Consider the following 19,910-nt stretch of genomic DNA (forward strand, 5'->3'; position numbering starts at 1 on the left):
ACCGTTACCTGTGTTTGGATTGTGGCTTTTTATCCCAGGACTTACTCAGAACCACGTTTCTTTGGCCACCCAATAACTCCGTGCTTCTCTGTGACTGATAAGTCAGCATAGCCTAGAGGTTGCAGCATTGCTAGCTTTTGTGATTTTGCTGCAGATTGAGCAATGTTGTGTATTAATAATTTGTATATCCATGGCAGCAGCTGAAGCTTTTGATTGAGGAACTTAGCTTTCTTAAAAATAGTAAGTTTCTAGCCTTTGTCATTGCAGAAAAGTTTGAAAACTTGTGCCAAATGTGTACGAGAGATAGAAACAAATGCAAATAATTCATGATATTAAAAAAAACCCTCATGATTTGTGGAGACAGACTTGTGACCTTTGAACACTTGTGGCTCCCAGTGCTGTTGTGTAGGCGTCTAGACCTTTCTGCTAGCTCTCACATGCATGCCATTTCGACTGAGTTAGAGATCTGTGCGGTTTTGGTTACAAAACCTTTTCCACTGTGATTAGCTTTCCTTTTGGTCTGGTTTAAGCTTGCCTATGTTCTTTTATAACATAAACATACTCATTTCCTCCTCATCTTGAAATCCCTTTTTGAAATATCCTTAAAAACTTCCTTTTTTTTTTTTTTTCATTTTGCTTTAGACATTAACAAATACGGTTCTGTGCTTAAGGTCTGTGGTGTTTATCCTAAGTGTTTAATTGAGATTTTAAAAAAAAAGAAATACACCTCTACATACTGCGGAGATGAGATTTAAAATTTTCCTCATTAGAGCTCTGTTAGGAGCTGGGCGAGAGTTGGCAGAGTTCTTCAACTCAAAGCAGTTTAAAAACACAGGTTTCATGTTGCAGTCCCTGTAACCTAGCCTTCCTGGGACTCTTTGTCACCGTTAATGTTTGCACTTGTCAAATGGAACAAAACAGAAGAGGAGAGGAGCCTGCAAGCACCTAAAAAAGTAGGTCAATGGGCCAGCAGGTTATTTGGCCAGAAAAGAGCAAGTGGCTTCATTGAATCATGCTGTAATTGTTTTTCTCTTTTTGGCAGATTGGTCTGCTGTGCTTTAACTTCCTATGTTAATGTTTACATCTCTGTTTTAACCACTTAAGTGCCTCTGTTACCTGCAGGGGAAGGAGAAATTAAATTTTTCTAATCAAATACTTTTTTAAAAAAGAGAGAGGAAAAAAGTAGAGATAATTCTGATGTTTTCAGTAACATTAATGAATTTAAGAGTAGCATAAGCTTAGTTTTAGAAGCCACCTTCTTTTTTAAAAATTTAATTTATTTTATAATCACATTTGTAGAAAATGGTACAGATATATTGTATAGTGAATATATGGGCACAGAGAAATGAGATAATGATGGGAGAAAAAGCTGATTTCAGGTGACTTAGACATGTAGAAAGTAGCATGGTTCAAGGGAAGAAGTGTATAAAAATACATTTAATTGAAAAGTAATCATATAAAGAAGTCAGGAGTGACAGATTATTTAAACTGGAGGTGAGTTTTTTATGGAAATACTCCATTTGTGAGGTAAGTTGGGAATAAATTTTTGAAAGGATTTTTGAACTGGGTTTTCAAAGAAGGGGTTAATGGCTGTGTCTGAGGCAGTAGCAATAATGCAGCTGGGCAACTTTGCTAGTCATCAGCAGCATTCTGCACATTCTGGAGTCCTGAGAGTCACAGTTTTGGAGACGAGAAGACATCACTGAGAAAGCCAGTGGAAACCCAAGTAAGAGTTTCAGCAAATAGGATGTTTAAATAATGTTATATAGAAATTATTTGAGGGTGGCCTATGGAAGCAAAGATGTAGATGGTGTTGTTGATACCACATTTAAAAGTAAAAATGAAATCAAGATTAAAGATTGGCATAAAATGACAGCTTGAAGCAGAGATTAAATTATTTAAGGATATAGTGCTTAACAAAGAAAGAGCTTTAAGGCAAGGTGAATTCTGATAGTGAAATATTTGGCATGTTTTTAATAGGATATTGCATTTATAAATTACTCATGTTGGAATTATTATTTCTCTTTTATTTAAAACATATTTATAAAATTTACTAATTTTAAACCCTCCTTTTTGATTTTTTTTACAGTTCATAATTTAATGCTTTTCTGCAGAAGAGGATACATTTAACTCCACATAATTCTTCAGAAGAAACAGCATTTCACCCCTGAAACTTCTACTTACAAGTCCCAGAGTGTAAAAGGTAAAATTGTATTCTTGTAATTAATAAAGTTCCTATGGCTTTCTGTCATCAACACTAAAGGACTGAATAGCAATGGTAAAGAAGTGTTTTATATTCTGCAGAAAATGACTGAATTTGATTCTTATACATAGTCCTTGATTTCCGTACTGTTTGCATTAAAGTTGCCTGATTTCATTGGATTTATTTCTGCAGTCTTACCCACTGACATGCATAACCACTGAGGATATGTAGCCTTTTGCAACTTTGGATGCAAAGAGAAAATGATTAGACCTTAAAAAGAGAGAAAAAATGCACTACAGGTGCATTTCATGTAGTCTATCAGTTCCTTCAACTGTCTTGGGTACCAAATCTATCTGGGTCACCAATTCTGACATAGGATCTGTATACAGTAACAAGCGAATGATAGTGTTGAATTCTAGAAATTGAGTGCTATGTTAAAGTGGAGAATATTGATTCTTAAATTCTGATTCTGCATAATGAATACATCAGTTATGTCAAAGATTAAAGTTTTTTTTGTGTGTGTGTTTAGTTACACACAGATTTTTCTTTTGCATATTAGTGGAACTGTATATCATTTAGCATAAGGAATTTCATATTATTCCTGATCCCTGTAATGTTAGTTCCCAAATTGGTTGAAAAATTAACACAGAGCTGAAAATGTAGTTAGTGCCTATCTGTATTAGTGTACATTGTACAAGCTTTATAAAAACAAGGTTCTAATTGGCTTTTTGATTCAAAACTTAATTCTCTGCCACTAATGATAGTTTCCTCGTACTGCTGAGCAACCTAACCTCTCTGTTGATTGCTTTTGACAAGAATTTGAACAAACAATTCTCCGTAATTTATTTTTATCCTGCTATTTCTGGCTGTTTTTCAAATGGTACAGCTTAGTGACTTTATAAACCACGGCCAACTAATCTGAGGAATTTAACTTGTGGGAATGGCCAGTGCAATTGCAGTGTTGAAGTATTGAAGTGAAGGTATGGTTTACTTCCAGTGTCTCTGGAGAATAAAGGCAAGACAAAGCTGGGCCTTATTAGTTGAAGAAGTGGGTAAGGGGGCTCAAGGGGGCTTGTGGGGATCTTGGGCAAAATAGCACGCACACCCTGTGATGCACCTTGGGATTGTGCTACAGCCCAGCTTTCCCATTTACTTCCCTATGTCACTCACTTCTGAAGCTTTGTGGAGAAAAAAAAAAAAAAGCTCATCTTGTGAATCAAACATTCTTAGTATGTGGCTGTTGTAGAACATGAGACAGTTTGGTTGGAACATAAGCTTTCTTCCTCAGTTTCCCTATCTATTAAAAAATTGGGATAAGATTTTCCTGGAACATTTTGCAGGCTGTCTGGACCTTGGAGTAGCAGCTGCCATATTTCTTGTGGTATTAACACTGCAAGTTCCGCTGGATTTGGCACTTCCAGAAACAAACAAATCTTTCCTTCCCAGAAACTATGAGTCATTGAAGTAGCTAAAACCAGCTCCTTTGAAATAAATGTAATGCCTTTATAATATTAGGTTTATAACATATTAAAAACTCCTGAAGATCTGCAAATTTAGCTCTTATATAAAACTTTTTGCTGCACACAGTTGTTCCTTAATGGCTGACAATGTTCCAGTCCTGCTGTTCCCCGAGCAGCCTCTGACAGCTGACTTTTTATTATCAGAGGGAGAGGTTTAATTGTATTACCTTTGGCTTTTGGCCTTTCCATATATCTGTGCAATTTTATAATTTTTGGGTATCTCGGAATAGGTACTAGTTGAATTAAATACTTATTTTAATTTTAAATCCCTTCTCTCACTGTTAATGTTTAATTCACATTCTTTATTCAAAACAACATACACACTTTGAAAAAAAAAAAGGCAAGCAAAAACCTCCTACTGAAGCTTTGCAATGAATAAAAGACTGCTTTAAGGAATGGCCAGGTTAGCTATGAATTTAGCTCGGTATAAGGATCACTTTCTAATAGGTATCATCTTGTAATTTCACGTCTAATATAAAAATGTGCTCAAAAAGAAATTATAGTAAGAAATAAATAACAGCTGTAAAATACTATTTCCCAAATGCTTTCTGTTTGCACAATTTCCAGATGGAATGTATTACTAACTAGGAGGTTATTTTACATCTGTTCAACCTTCAAAATCATGTAAGTCTTCTAGATAAAATCATTGAAATAACAATAAAAAGCTGTATCTGAATTTATAGTCAGAAAAAGGGTTCTATTGGCTTAGTTCAAATTTGTTCATTGTGGCACTTAAGCTCTGTCATGTAAAATAAAATATTAAAGTCCAGGTTATAAAGGTAATGTAGGCTATATTAAAGAAGGTGGGGGTGCAGAGCAGATGGTTGGAATAGAGGGGAAGATTAAAAGCAGTTTATAGAGCAAATAAAAACTTTGGTATGCTCTACTGAAATACACGTTTGTTCCTCCAGGGTCACATTTTGATTTTTTTCCTCTCTTACAGGCAAACGTACAAATGTCTACCACAAGACTAAAGTGTGATATGTTATGTTTTTTACCATAAGCACCCATAAAATGAGCTCCATTGCAGACAGGTATGTTAAGAGACACTGAGCATTTGGGGGGAATTTCTGTTCAATGTTTTCTATAATAGTTGTATTATTAGAGTTAATATATAGAGAACAGTAATTAATTTAATGTTTTTATTGTTTGAGATGAATCTTAAAATGTATGACTTTTCAGACATGGAACAGCATCTGTGCAAGTTGAGTTGATTTTTTCTGTTTACTTGATTTTTATTTTTTTTAAAGTACTTCAATATTTGATTAAGGAAAACAAATACACTTAAACGATTAGTGATGCTGCAGATGACAGTAAAGTGACCTGCTAACCTATTTCAAGGGAAAAGTAATAGCTGAGCCATGGTTTCTGCTTGATTCCTTACACTGGACTTTCTTAGCAGCTCAGGTGATACTAGGTCCTTAATATGCTGGTTTTGAGACTTCAGGAAATGGAACTTGAATAAAACTTACAGAAAGTCAACCCCATTCTGAATAAATAACATTAAAAATGTACAGTAAACCTTTTAAAATGTTTATCTGACTTTTCATTTTTTGGTGAAGTTTGTTGATTTTCACTGAAACCTCAGCCAATTGAATATAAGAATTCCTTCTGAAAGCTTACGTTTATGCAGTGATATGGAAAATAGTTACTTCCTAACATCACCACTGACTGTACTGTATGATTGCTTGATGATTTATCAGTTACAAATCAGAGAGATGAAATAAGCTTGTTAGATGGACTTGCCTCAAGGGAAGGAAATACTATATTGGAAAATTAGCCTGATGTTAATGGGTGGACACGCAGCAGTCAGTAAGAGGACAGAACTAAACAGGCTGAAAGCAGGCAGAAGAAATGGGACAAATAAAATGTGAACAGTAGTTTTAGAAAACAGAATGGTTTTGCCTTGACTTTTAAAAGGAAATCAAACAAAGATATTGTATGAAGTATGTTAAGGCATCTTGAAAGGAAAAAGTGTTCTGATTTTGGTATTTTAGGACCTCTTTAGCAGTACAGTGGCAATTGTCAAGTTGAGTTAAAAATAAATGATACTTGGTTAGGAACCAAATATAATGAATAATTACTGGTACTGTTTAGAGTCAATTGCATATTTCTAATATCACTTGCATGGATGAAGTATAGCATATTTCACAGCCCTCTTCCATTATTGATACTTCATTACTTAAGAAAAATGTACTTTATTACTGTAAATTATTGTAATATTTGTAATAGGAGTTGTGAATAATTAGAGGTAACAAACTATTTTTGTTCTCTGATGTTTTCAAAAGGATAAGGTAATGCAAATAATCAAAAAGATGGAAAAATAGAATTAAATAGAATTAAATAGTGCTCAATTAAGGGTTTGCATAGGGTTGTGAGTTATCATGAGAAGCCTGAAAATAATTTGGGTCATGTCAGAAATGTACATCTTTTTTTCTTTAGTAAATGTCCTACAAGAAGAACTTGTAGGTGTCTTGGTTTCGGGTTATTGCTGATGGTCCTTGTGAGACATCACAGTAAAACAGTTCTTCAGTTTCTTGATGTAGATGAATGAGTGATGAATATGGAAGTCTTTTTTTTTTTTTCTTCCTTGTTGTGTTTGCACTCCAGAAGAGAGAGATTTTACCCTCTCACATTTATTTCTTTCTTTATCTTTCAGAAATGATGGAAGCATTTTTGATGGGCTGGTGGAAGAAGATGACAAAGATAAAGCAAAAAGGTAATTTTTTAGCTTACCTACGCTAAGAAATGTTGTATACTTGGACCAACCAAGAAGATTTCTAAACAGAATAAAAATGTGATTATTGTGTAATCAACCATATTATTTAACAGCATTCTCTTACTGTTATTCTCTAGATATGTTGTGTATTTGTAATTGTGGTTCAGTTATTTGTATCTTTGTTTAAGGGAGCTTTATTCTGAAAGCTCAGGCGCACCCCTCCATGAATGAAGAAACCATTCTTCAAAAACTGGTGTCTGTGATTTCGAGTAGGTGTTCCTGTGTCAGTTCTCACGGCAGAGATTCTGAAGGGGTTGTTTCCATCAGGAACCTGGCAGGAGAATATGTCTTATTTTAAGTACGTGTCATAGTTGCTGTAAAACGTTTTCTCTTTTGTTTTTCAGAGTGTCTAGAAACAAGTCTGAAAAGAAACGTCGAGATCAGTTTAATGTACTTATCAAAGAGCTGGGTTCCATGCTTCCAGGCAATGCTCGGAAGATGGATAAATCCACTGTACTGCAGAAGAGCATTGACTTTTTACGGAAGCACAAAGGTAATTGTAACAAGAAGAAAAGTATTTCCAAGTTGTTAAAAATGTTTATGATATTCACTTGGTACATAAAAACATTAACAATTCTGCAGTTCCTTTAAGGAAATTGTCAAAAAATGTAAAGGGTTCTTGAATAAAGATATTCTTAAGATTATAATTTAGGTAGCAGAGCTGTAACTGTTTTTGACGGTATTTTGCAGAATCAGTGTGTACTTGTTTGTTTGTTTTTATCCCATAGTTGTCAAACAAGTCTGTTTCATAAAGAGAAGCATGCATTTTTGAAGTAACCTTGAAGTTGTTATGTTCACATGGAGACCTTTAGAATACAGCTGCTTTACAAGGTGCAGGTTGTAAATGTTGTTGTCTCCAGCAAGCTTTATTGGGCTAGGTTGTTTCATGAGAGAGTGTGCCACACAATGGGAATACAGACCTGGAACATAGGCTTTTTCCTCTACCTAGAACATTGAGGGGGGAAAAAGGGGAAAAAAAGAACTACACAGAAAATCTGTAAATGCTTTAAGCTGAACGTTCTGATTTTTAAGACATATCCATTGATACATAAGCCAACGAGTGTGTGTTTTGTAAACTTGAACACTAAATGTCAAAACTAGGAATATCTTTGAACATCTTCACTATGTTTTTGTTGTGAACATCTTCTCTATGTTTTGGTTGTTTGCATCAGCTGATGGTTGGATATACTGAGATATGCTGTACTGAAGTTCATTATAGATTCTTATTTCTGTTATCAAAAACTTCTACCAAGCCTACACTGTTTATGGCTGATATTTCTGTATGTGAAAAATTCCTATTCCTGCTCCTACACGTGTTCTTAACATGGCACCCTGTGGTTCACACTGCCAGAAACAAGATTAAAATTCAAGAAAACAAGCTCTTTTGCTAGTTAACCCATTTCTCTGAGGAATTTATAAGCATGTATACTAACTAGAAAGCAGCAGGGACAAAATAAGCTACCATTAGGTTAAAAAACACAATAGATGAAGCTAGTTTAGGCAAGGCTAAGTGTGTGAATGGGTAAGTGATTATCAACAGTATGTTTGTCGGTTTAAGGTATGTTACAGTATGGTAAATATTTTTCCATGCCTGAATATGTCTCTTCGATTAGTATTATGGTCACGTTTCAAGTGGCACCAGATGTGTACTGAATAGTGCCATTAGAAGGGTAAACATAATAATTAAAATGGAAAGGGAAGTGGAATAATTTGTGCAAGTATTCATAAGTTGGTTGATTTTTTTTTTTTTGCCAAATAAATGCTGATTATGCTGGTTTAGTTCCATGAGATAAGTTTTTCTCATAACAAATAGAAAAGTAGTATGAAAGCTCCTTTCCTGTAAAGGTTCTGTAGGTTCTAAAGTCTTCATAAAAGTTCGTTCTGTTTCAAAATGACTTTATCTTGTATTAGTGATTCCCTGTAATATAAAGTATAGAATGAACACAGCTGTCAGCCAGCAGCACCAGTTGTAACTCTGTCTTTGAAGGGCTTTCTTATTTTCATTGTTTGGTTGCTGTTTTTTATGTGGTTTTGCTTGGTTGTTTATGGTTTTGAGGATAAAAGGGAAAAAAAAGAAAAAAAAAAAAACAGCACTGGAGATGAATGCTTTTTAAAGCCTGGAGCTTTTGTCCTTTACCTGATGGGACAGAACATAGCTTTGTGTGACTGCACATTGCACATTAAGGTCTCTGACTACAAGTGCATACCAGAATCGCTCTGCACTTTTTTAGATTAAAATATTTGGGACAAAATCTTGGCAGAGGTCAGAAGCTCTCCTTGCCTCCTGAGGCTCTTGGATCTGTTTGTTACATTAAAATAGAGTGACCCTAGCAGCGAATAAATTTTTGAGCAATGATTTGCTGCTCTACTGTTGAAAATCCTACTGTGTTCAGCCACCAGGTTTTGATTAACTGTGTTGCTTCTGGTTCTTTCTGGACCATTTCCACTTTGGCTGAGCTTGGTACACTGGAAACAGGTCCAGATGAACTATGTTATCTGCTTATTGGCCAGAGTGGATTCTGTTTCTTATTGTAAAAACCAACAGGATAAGCACTCTGAAATTATATTACTGAGAGCTTCTCACTTGGCAATTCAGCTTTGAGTCCTGCACCTTGCTTTGAATTGTTAAACAAGAAAATTGTGAAAATGCTGAAATACTGAAAAATCTGGCTTATTATGATTACAGCTAGTAGATTTCTATTCATACAGCCCGCCGATAAATGCTACAGTTCTTGGCCCAGTAGGCTGTTTCTTTTGAGGACGCTCAGTACTAATGCCGAGTTGCTACAGATCCACGATCTGAAGGCTGAGTGAGTTGAAGGTGTGCAGGTTTGGTTGGGCTCCTGTTTTTGGTGCCTGGCTCAGGCATGTGGCCTCAGTGTCATTCATCTTTTATCACAACGTTCTGCCATCATTTCAAAACATTTCTCTAAAGGTTCCAAGTGAATGTTCTTTTCCGGGTTGCTTTCACTCTGTTTTCCAATATTATCCTTATTGCTCTCTGGGAAATGAAAAAGAATGCCCATAGCTGTGGTGAGATCATTCAGAACAGTTTGTTAAAAGCATAAACTTCAGCTTTTCTTCAGCGTAAATTGTCTGCTGTGGAAACCAAACTGATTTTTTTTAGTTCTGCACTGGGTTGGCTGTATGGTCCAGAATAAGCCAAGAAATCGTGCTTTTCCAGTTCTAAAATGAAGATTTTCTGTTTTGTGGACAGAATGCATTAAGCTCCTTGGATTTCACCTCTGTGGTGATGGCAGAGCTTTTTATTTTGATGTTCTTTGACTTCCCACTCGCAGTGAAATGTATTTGTTCAGATGGAAAATTTAGGTTTGGGGTTATATTGAGATTTTGTTTATTCTCTAGACCACTCTTACTGCTTTATGATACCATTTCAGAATGAATAGCAAAGGCCTGATGAAGTTATGCATTTTGTGAAATGTGATTGTTGAATATTCAGGTCCTTCTTACTTGCCAGTCTTTTTAATTCCTCCTTGCAGCTTTCAATTTGTTGCCAGTTCCCTGCATAACATATAATAATAATTCCTTGTTGTTCCCTCTTCTTTTAATTGAGTATAAGGCTCTTCATGAAGTTTTGCCCAGTTTGAGAAACAAAATTCTGAAATTTTCCAGCCTTTTGCATATTTAAGTCAATTCCAGGTTTTCTGTCATGTGAATTTCCAAGTTTTGAGCCATGTGAATTAATAAAATAGCTTATGAACTTCCTACAGGTTTCTCCATTTGAAATCAAAAGCATAAAGACACATTTTTGTTCTTCTGATTCATCTAAATGCTCGATTCACGTTTACTCGTTCAAGGTTGTTTTTACAACCAGTGCCTCTGTAATGCCCCTGTTAGTCATCAGCACTTAGGTACTACGCAGTTTTGCTTCTTGTTGTTCCAGTTATCATTTGAAAAAGAAGCGTTAGCTTTCACAACCCAGGGTCTAATTTTGCTCAGCAGCCTTTGCATCTCTCATTTACGTATGGAAAGTTAATCTATACATTTCTCTTAAGTGTTACTTAAGATAAGACTTAAGACTGAGGGGGAACCTTACCAGTATATTACAAATATTTGAAGGTAGGGTGTCAAGAGGATGGGGCCAGACTCTTTTCAGTGGTGCCCAGTAACAGGACAAAAGGCAATGGGCACAAACTGAAGCATGGGAGGTTCCAGCTGAATATGAGGGAGCACTGCTCTACTGTGAGGGTGACAGGGCACTGGGACACGTTGCCCAGAGAGGCTGTGGAGTCTCCTCTGGGGATATTCAAAACCTGCCTGGATGCCATCCTGTGCAACATGCTCTAGGTGACCCATCTTGGTAGGAGGGTTGGACCAGATGGTCTGCAGAGGTCCCTTCCAACCTCAACCATCCTGTTACAGGAATCTCCATTCATTTCCAGATTTGTCTCTGTGTACAAATCAGAGTTGTAGTGATTCTGGAGTGGAGTCTGTCATACAGCTTGTAAAAGTCTTTGTTCCAAACCTACTCTTTTTTAATGTAACCTTATATCTTTATAAACAGCAGAAAAAGGTGGGAAGAAGAGAAGGGGCTGACAATTTTTGGTGTAAAGGTTAGAATGACCAGAATTGGATAAGATAGTTGGGTATTGGGCGTTTAATGACCTTAACTGATGGGTAAATCCTTATACTCTGTATTTGCTTGATTGTAGAAATTACTGCACAATCAGATGCCAGTGAGATTCGACAGGACTGGAAACCGACATTCCTTAGTAATGAAGAGTTCACACAGTTAATGTTAGAGGTACATTATTTCTGTTTTCTTGGAAGTAGAATGTTTCCTGAAAGGGAATGATTCCATGATGATGTTTTTCTGTTTGATGGCTTGTCTTCTCATTTTCATATTTGAATTGTTTTCTTGAAGGTAAACAGCTGAATTTTCTGTGCATACAGTTTAATGAATAATTGTGTTCTTTTAACTGCATTTTCAATGACATAAAACAAAGTCTACAAATAAACATATTTACCATAAAAGAAAAGTTGATATTTTAAACTATCAACATTAGGAAGGTACTAGTCAAATGAAACGTTACACATAAACTAAAGTCCTAATTATAAAAAGAGTCAACACATCCACTGTAACTTCTGAGGGATAAAGAACTTAACGTATTTACTTGATTCACTTCCCAAAAATGGTGTGTGAGTTTTACTTTGCTAAAGACAATTGCTGAAATAGTTAGATTACTACTAGAAATAAACTTTCAGTTTAAGCTATCATTTCCTTGAAAATGAGGCTAAGTCAGTAAAACAAGTTCTAGTAATAGCTGAATGAAAAACAAAGCAAATGAGCAAGCTCTTGCTGATTTTCATTCCATAGCTAAACCTGTTCCTTGAGGTGCAGATTAAAAATGTTTAAAGTTTCATTTTTTTGTACTTAAAAATGTGCCCCAAACCCTTTGTAGTTGGGTTATGTATTTTTACAGTAAGTTAGTGAAATAGCTGTTTTGGCTTTTTGAGATGTTTTGTAGCTGTTTCTGGTGTTTCTCCAGTCCCCTGACAAAATAGGCATCCGCAACTAATGACTTAAAGCTAGAAGAAAGCAATATAAGAATTTTTTTTGAAGAAGTGACCTTTAAATTTCCTATTTAGAAGCTCTGTCATGCTTTTCTGTTTGGTAATGTTCCACCAAAAGACAGTCATGTTATTTTAAGCAGGAATAAGTTTGAGCTAAGTGGAAGATAAGGCAGTCAGAACTGTATCTCACAGTCTTCAAATTTAAATGAAATCCTGGTACAGGTTTCTTTTATGGAGGTTGGGGCTATTGGGATTCTAAATACTGAAATAAATGGATTTCACCACCTCTTTCACTTGTTCTTTTCTTATGATCATTTTTCCACCTCTTCATGCGTTTGTCTCTAGCTCATTTTCCTGAGCTTTCTGGTGTTTAAAGTGATGATAGAATTAAAAATAACAGGCAGGCCGAGTGGGATGCCACAGAGATGGAGGAAATAGTGGCCTCTGAAGTCATAGTATTTAAGAACAGAACAATACAGAAATTGTAATGCTCATAGTATAAAAGCAAGACTAAGAAGTTTTAATAGTGAAAAGTAATCTAATTTTATATTAAACTCAACTAAAATTGGCCTAAATTCTTTTCCATGTTGAATGTAACTTTAACATTTTTGATATGTTGTTTCTTTTTGTTTAACTGCCCATTATGTTTAATTTCAGGCTCTTGATGGTTTTTTTTTAGCAATTATGACAGATGGAAATATAATATATGTGTCAGAAAGTATAACTCCCTTACTTGAACATTTGCCAGTAAGTATGAATTGCTTTCTGTAACACACCAGCTTGTCTGTGGATGCTGTTTTGCTATGAGTACTAATATCTTTATTCTTTTTGACCTTACAGCACAGATGTGTGCTGCATTCTGTGAAAATGCTCTGCCTTTTCTTCAGCACAGCTCCTTGCTACTGGTCTGTCTCCTATATTAAACATTTCCTTTGGAAATGCAGAATACTCAGCACATTTATGCAGGATTGTGAAGTACCAGACTAGCTTCAGACTTGACTCTTCAATATAACTCAAACAACAAATCTGACTGTAGGAGACCCTTTAGAGTTCACACCTATCATAGCCTCTACGTGAGTTAGAAGAATATTGCTAAGGAACAATTTATTGGAATATATTTACACTAGCGTTTTACTGCTTATTTGCCAAAGAACTCGTATAAGAAATACATTGCTGCCAATTCTGCTTTTTAGGCTAGGTATATACTTTGTATTTTACTATATTCACTCATTTTTAATCTTGGTGGCATTGCTCACTGGTAAATTCAATATCCTAGTATTTTGAAGTTACCTTTAAATAAAGCTACTAGGAAATGCAAAACATTAGTACTCAGAGATGTAAACAGTTGATGAGTGTAACTGTGACTTTTTTTTCTAGAAGAGATGGACAAATTATTAGTATGGGCTAGTTGTCATACTGTATTAAGAGTAGTTTGCACAACTTGGAGAGACATATTTTTAAAATGATTTGTCCAAACAAATTGCTCTATGGTATGCATCATACCAGCTTAAGAATTTTGAAAAATACACACGTAATCGTGATTTCTAAAATTTAATGTTTACTCAGTTCTCAGAGGCAGAGTTATCCATTACTTTTAGATGTGATTTATGTATTCTAAACATATATGGTATGGTGTCTCTTTTTCGAACACTTAATTACATACATTTATGCATTTAAACAGTTGTTCAGTTTTATTGCGGTCATCCGTAAACTCCCAGTTCTGTGTACGTAGTTGTGGAACTGATTCTAAAAGATATTCATAAAATCAATTCCAATTGGCTGTAGCTCTTGATAATACAGTAAACTATTGTAGGGACATGCTGTCTTTTGTTATAAAATACTGTTTGGTTGTATTGGATGCCACCGAGAGGTTGTAATTCCCTAGAACACCACTGTATAATTTCTAAATCAAATGCTGCTTTACTTGGAATTGTTGCATCCCAGGGGGGTTAATACAAGCTCCAGCATACTTCAGTGTGTATGTTTATCTGCTTAATCGATGGCATTTTTCATGAAGTGGTTCAGAGTGTCAAGACAAATAAAAATGAGATTTTTAACTTGCAGAATGTTCTTGTGTATTCCAGCAGGTGGCTTTATTGAGTTAGTAGGATTTTATAGATATTTTTCTGATCTGTGTGATATTTTTCTGATCATTGTGTTGCATTAAAATAGTAGGCTTTCTGATATTGTGTGCATGCCTTGCATTATTTTAATGTTTATTAAATCTTTTTCTTTCAGTCTGATCTTGTGGATCAGAGTGTATTTAATTTTATCCCAGAGGGGGAACATTCAGAAATTTATAAAATACTGTCTTCTCATCTGCTGGAAACTGATTCGTTGACACCAGAATACTTAAAATGTAAGTAGTTGCATTAAAAACAATCTGCACTGTATCATAGCTGATCAGTTTCTTTTCCAATGTTATTAAAGCAGAAATGTGTAGGTGAGGCCAGCAGAATGAAATATACAGCTTGAATAGAAGCACTTTTTGTGGAGGTGTTTTCTTTTGTTTCCCCTGAAGAATAAAATCTTTAGTGTTGCATTGCATTTCACTCTCTATATTAGAAATGCTCATCTTTTTCATATAGTTTCCATTCTGACAATTCTAGAAGTTTACAAGAATGAAAACAGTTCAGTGGGTGTCGGAAGTACATGCAGTTATGTTTAGGGCAGATGTTGCTTTAAGATAGTTCTATTTTTCATGGGTTCCCTGTTTCATTGGCATTCAGTCCTTCATGAAAAAATTCTAAAGTTCTCCTTTCCTTTAGGTTAGTAGTATCGCGCTGGTTAAAAGCAGAGTCTGTAGCTGTTTGTAATCACCACATTTACGGTATCTCAGTATAAGTACGCAACTGAATTATTCCTGCTTTCCATTTCACGTTGTCTATGTGTTTCATCAACCATGCAGTGTTTTAATTTGTTTGTTCTTTTTTCAGCAAAAAATCAGCTAGAATTCTGTTGCCATATGCTGCGAGGAACAATAGACCCAAAAGAGCAACCTACATATGAATATGTAAAATTTATAGGAAATTTCAAGTGTTTGAATAATGGTGAGTAATTTCCTCCACATTGGAGTGGAATACTTAGGAAGCTTCATAATTGAACAGGCTTGGGGTGATTGTGCTAAACTCAAGGAAGAGCTAAAGTCGTTCTTTTAAAAGAAGAGCCTGAAACAGAGTTATATCAATTTCATGTTGTTTTAATGAAAATGAAGTAAAACTGCCCATTTGGAATTACTTGCATCTTGTAAAGCATCTTTAAATGGAGTGTAAGAAAAATTTACATCAGTGCTTTAAAAAAAGGGCCCAAATTAACTTAAGTATAATCAATATTTAAGCAGATGACTAAGTAACTTGAGGATCGCTGGTACTGAGTATTCACAATTCTTATTATTCTTGCAGTGAGCTGGGAAGTGAAATGTATGTTTTTTCCGCTATTTCAAGCCTGTACTTTTTGATGACAGAAGTTACCACTTAGATGAGTGGATGGGCCTTTACAAAATTTGACTTTTCTGCACTGATTGTCTTCTCTCTTCCACCAAAGTTATTTTTATTGGTTATTTCCACTTTTGTGTTGCAGTATTTCAAGTTAGCTTGGCCAGCCTGTGCTGAGTAGCTACTTGAGAGGCATGTTTATTTGGTTAGTCAGACAAATGGATTGTGTGGTATGGTCAGTAGTCTTCATGAAGGTCACCCCCCAAAAAAATTATCAAAAACATTGTCTTGCCTATGTTTTTTTGTAACGTGTTATCAGAATTTTTCCCATTGGGAAACAGGGAGAGGTTGAGTGTTAGTGCCAAAAGTGTGTATCTAATACTATAGGAAAGATAAAAAATAGGTCTGTAAAGGCCAAATATGATGTTAGTTTCAGAAAGAGGAGTTGGGAAAATGCAGGCAGGCTTGTCAGGTGCAATTCAATATCAGGAATTTCTCCAGAGCAAATAATTGAACTGTATAGGAGCTTCATGAAGCTAACCAAGAGTTTAATAGCAGCTGTTGTGGATCTTTCAGGTACAAGTAACGTTCACATCAATTCAGTTTTCTCTACCAGAGTAATACACTGTGTGATTAAGAAGGCAACTCATGTACTTTAATTCAGCTTTTGACAATTATCGTATTGCATTCTCATGAATGTGTAAAGGAAGCACATATTAATTGAAATTGCTAGAAAGTAGCTGTAGGAACTGGTTGGAAAAATTATCCCTGTTCACAATGAAAATGAAATTTTAAGGGATGTCTTCTGGATTTCATCAGTATTTTCATTAATGTCATGAATAATGGGATGTAGTTTGCAGTCATGCAGTGATGCAAGAACCTGCAAGAATGCTAAAAACATTCTAATGCCCCAAATATAGAAAATATTTTGTTTTTGGTGAAAAAACAGCACACGCATTCAGTAAGAACAAATGCAACACACGGCATTCAGTACCAGGTGACCTGCAGAGGTCCTTTCCAACCTGAGCCATTCTGTGATCCTGTGAAAGAAAAAAGAAATTGCCTTTCTATTTCTAATGGAAAGAGTAAGCTATAAGCTTAAATTGCATGAAGAAACTTCAATAGAAGTTCTAGTCTAGAGTTGACCTAGAACCACTTAGGCTTGGAAGTGCCTGAGAGAGGTTTGGGGTCACCATCATTGGAGCTTGTCCCTTTGTGACTCCTTCCATCTCTGTGATCCAATAAGTGAAATTTGTTTGTTCTCAGCTTGATGTCCAGATTCTCTCACACACATAGTTGTGTCTGTTCTGTTACTCATTTCTGTCTTCAGCTTGTGTCATTCGAAGGTGATGAAAGCCTAAACAAGAAATACTTAGCTCAGAGTTCAAAAGGAAAAGTTAGCAAAAGCTGATACAAAATAAATTTTAAAGGTATTTTGAAGGAAGATGTATTCTAGTAATTTTTAGTAGTTACAAAAAAAAGGTTGCAATCGTTATTAGTTTCCAAAAACTGCATTGTCACAGTTTATATATTAACTGTAATTTTAGTTGAAAAAGTTACTTGATGGTTGTGTTCCCACTGCTATTATTCCTGTGCATAGCTGTATATATATTATATGTAGCACTTTTCATAATGGATACATTCTAAAGAAATGGCGTTAGATAAATACTTCTGATTTTGTCTTGCGATATTAATGTCGTTCTCCTCTGTGCTGATACTATAATCTATGTTGGCTTCTTGTTCTCTGTCTTCCCTCAGTTCCCAACTCAGCACACAACGGTTTTGAAGGAACTATTCAGCGATCACACCGGCCTTCATATGAAGACAAAGTTTGCTTTGTAGCCACAGTTAGATTAGCTACACCTCAGTTTATCAAGGTATGAAGAATTGAAATTACTTTTATATCATTTTTAAATGTACTCTGAACAGGAAAACTTCAGAGAAAATGCATACAACGCTTCAAATATTAATGAAAACTATAAGGAATTTCATTGTGTGAAACTGAAAATATCTATGTTTCTTACTTCACATACAGATAGGTTAAATGTTATGCAAAGCATCAAATGAAGTTGCTATGGTGAGTGCCATTTCTAAATAGTCATAAAAATAATATTATGCAAAAAATAAATTTGCGAGTCCTTAAGAATATAATTTAGCTAGTTCAGTTGAAACAGGTAAAGATAACACTGAGGTTCCACTATCACTGGAAAAGTTAATAATTTGAGTTGATATTGCTTATGGTCTTGCTCTAGTTGGACACAGAAGCAAGTCTTGTAGGACTTAATTAAAGCTTGTATCATTTGTCAGTACCAGAGTTAGCTTTATAGACCTCTTCCATTTTGTTTCCGCACTGTTTGTTATTCAGTAACTTGTTTTTTTAAAGAGAATATTCCACGTAACTGCGAATGCACAACAAAGATATCTTTACAAGTCTAGAATTGACGTGGACAAAACGTAAGACTTTACTAAGACAAAGCCTGTTCCTCGCCAAAATCTGTCGAAATAAATAGGATTTAGTACAGGATAGTCTGTGATTGCGATTTGAATTATATATTTATACAAATATGTATTAATGAAGGTACAGGACAGTTCCATGTTTGTTGTTACAATTCAGTTCTGAAGAAATGCCATGAAACGCATGTGGCACGCGGTTAACCTGCTGTTATGCAGAACTCTCTGAATATTTAAATATTCCACATGTAAATTGAATGCACTGCTATCTTAAGCTGAAGATTGTTAGTAGTAGCCTCAGAAGATATGGTAGAAGACCTGGTCTATACCTTGCACTTTGACTTCATGCTTCATGAAGATTTGCAAGAAAAGATGGCAGTATTTGCAAATACTTTGATTGTTTGAAGTCTCACAGTTTAGAATTTACTACTGTAAAACTTTTGCATCTCCTGCTTCTGGAGGAGGATCTTTAAGGTCTCTCTCAGGCTCTTGAGGGCCACTGAATTACGTATTATACTCAGGCCAAAGTTTCATTCCCATTTATCTGAACTTAGGAAGCTTTCACGTTACAGAGGTTTTAAGATCCTCTCAAAGCTTTCAAGTAGTGCTGTTCATCTGAGAAATCTCCTTGTGAATCCTGTGGACCAAAATTAGAGTGAAGATTTTTAATTTGACAATGTTTGTACATACTCTGTTGATACCTTAAGGCGATACTGAGGCTAACATTGACTACACTTCAGCAAATAGTGTTACGTCAGGAATTAGATTTTAGGATTAGTTTTTAGGAATTAGATTTACTAACAGACGTGTGACTGAGATAGCCAGCAGTGAGAGAAGTATTTTAGCACTGCTTTGTCATATTTAAGGTGGAGCCTTACTGCCTGCTCGTCTGCCACCTTTTCTCATTATTTCAGATGGTTTACAGTTACACTTTTTTTTTGACCTAAGATGTCATTTGTCAAGGACATACGGTGCTTTTACAGAAAGCCATAATACGCATGAGAATTAAAGTAATCTCTGAAAGTTCCCGTTGAGGTGTATTTTCTACGTAGGACTCCAACACTGGTATTTTTTGTGACAACTTGTGACATAAGTTTTGCAGAGGGATTATCTCTCTCCATACCTTCCCAATGGTGGGATTTGGCTTTACACATTCTTTAAACCCTTTATCTTGCAGTTTGGCTGGAAAATGATTGAATCCTATCAAGAAGTCAGGATTAATCTCACCAAAAGGATTCTACCAAAAAACTTTTTGGTGCAAATGAAAGTCCTTTCTTTTCTAGATGCCCTGTTGACAACTTCAGTAAGATGTCTTGTTCAACAAGGCAGCTTCTGCCAGGGGTATTTACAGTGGGATATATGTAAATCATGAATATAAACTCATTGGGTAATCTGATGCTGGCTCCTCTGTAACAGTAATATTTTTACAGTGCTTCTACTGCTTGCACTTAAGTTATTTTTACTTCTGTCTTGACTTGTACCAAAATATTTAGATTAAAAGAAAAAACAAATCAAAAGTGTATATCATGGATATATGCTTGCTTCATCATTTGTTTTACTGTGCTGTTAGTGGTGGTGCTTTAGTAAATCCTGTAGCCTTAGCAAGGTAGGTGAGTTTGGGGTTATAAAGGTAGTGTCAGTTTTGAAGGTGAGGCCTTGCTGACTGTAGTCATCTCAGGAGTCACAAAGTTGTGCACAGAGTGATTTTGTTGATTACCTTCATCGTGCAGCTCACTTTCTAGTCATTGTCTTTAGATTTCAAACCAAAAAAGGAGAGGATAAAAACATTACTAGTTATGTTCACCTTTTATTTTTCTTTCATAGAATGAAAACTTTTCAGTATCTATTTTAAAACTGCAAAATCCCCACTCCATATATTCATAGAGTTGTAGAGTATCCTGACTTGGAAGGGACCCACAAGGATCATCGAGTCCAATTCCCACCTCCACACAGGACCACCCAAAAATCAGACCATGTGTCTGAGAGCA

General features: G+C 35.4%; 1 protein-coding gene across 15 annotated transcripts in view; it reads left to right on the plus strand.

The window, feature by feature from the left end:
- The window catches only part of CLOCK (clock circadian regulator), a 60,733-nt gene that overhangs the window by 23,379 nt on the left and 17,444 nt on the right, over positions 1–19,910 (plus strand). For 14 of the 15 annotated variants that reach the window (XM_027457065.3, XM_027457075.3, XM_027457069.3 and 11 more), the window contains exons 5-13: positions 2,090–2,203; positions 4,667–4,757; positions 6,383–6,442; positions 6,847–6,995; positions 11,176–11,267; positions 12,695–12,784; positions 14,276–14,396; positions 14,974–15,087; positions 17,230–17,348. In XM_027457065.3, the coding sequence (XP_027312866.2) occupies positions 4,711–4,757; positions 6,383–6,442; positions 6,847–6,995; positions 11,176–11,267; positions 12,695–12,784; positions 14,276–14,396; positions 14,974–15,087; positions 17,230–17,348 (792 nt within the window). In that variant the 5' untranslated portion in view covers positions 2,090–2,203; positions 4,667–4,710. Of the gene's footprint in view, positions 1–934; positions 954–2,089; positions 2,204–4,666; positions 4,758–6,382; positions 6,443–6,846; positions 6,996–11,175; positions 11,268–12,694; positions 12,785–14,275; positions 14,397–14,973; positions 15,088–17,229; positions 17,349–19,910 lie in introns of those variants that run through there. The other variant, XM_038177864.2, reaches the window with a different exon arrangement.

This window comes from Anas platyrhynchos, chromosome 4 (genome assembly GCF_047663525.1).
Source record: "Anas platyrhynchos isolate ZD024472 breed Pekin duck chromosome 4, IASCAAS_PekinDuck_T2T, whole genome shotgun sequence".
Classification (NCBI taxonomy): domain Eukaryota; kingdom Metazoa; phylum Chordata; class Aves; order Anseriformes; family Anatidae; genus Anas; species Anas platyrhynchos.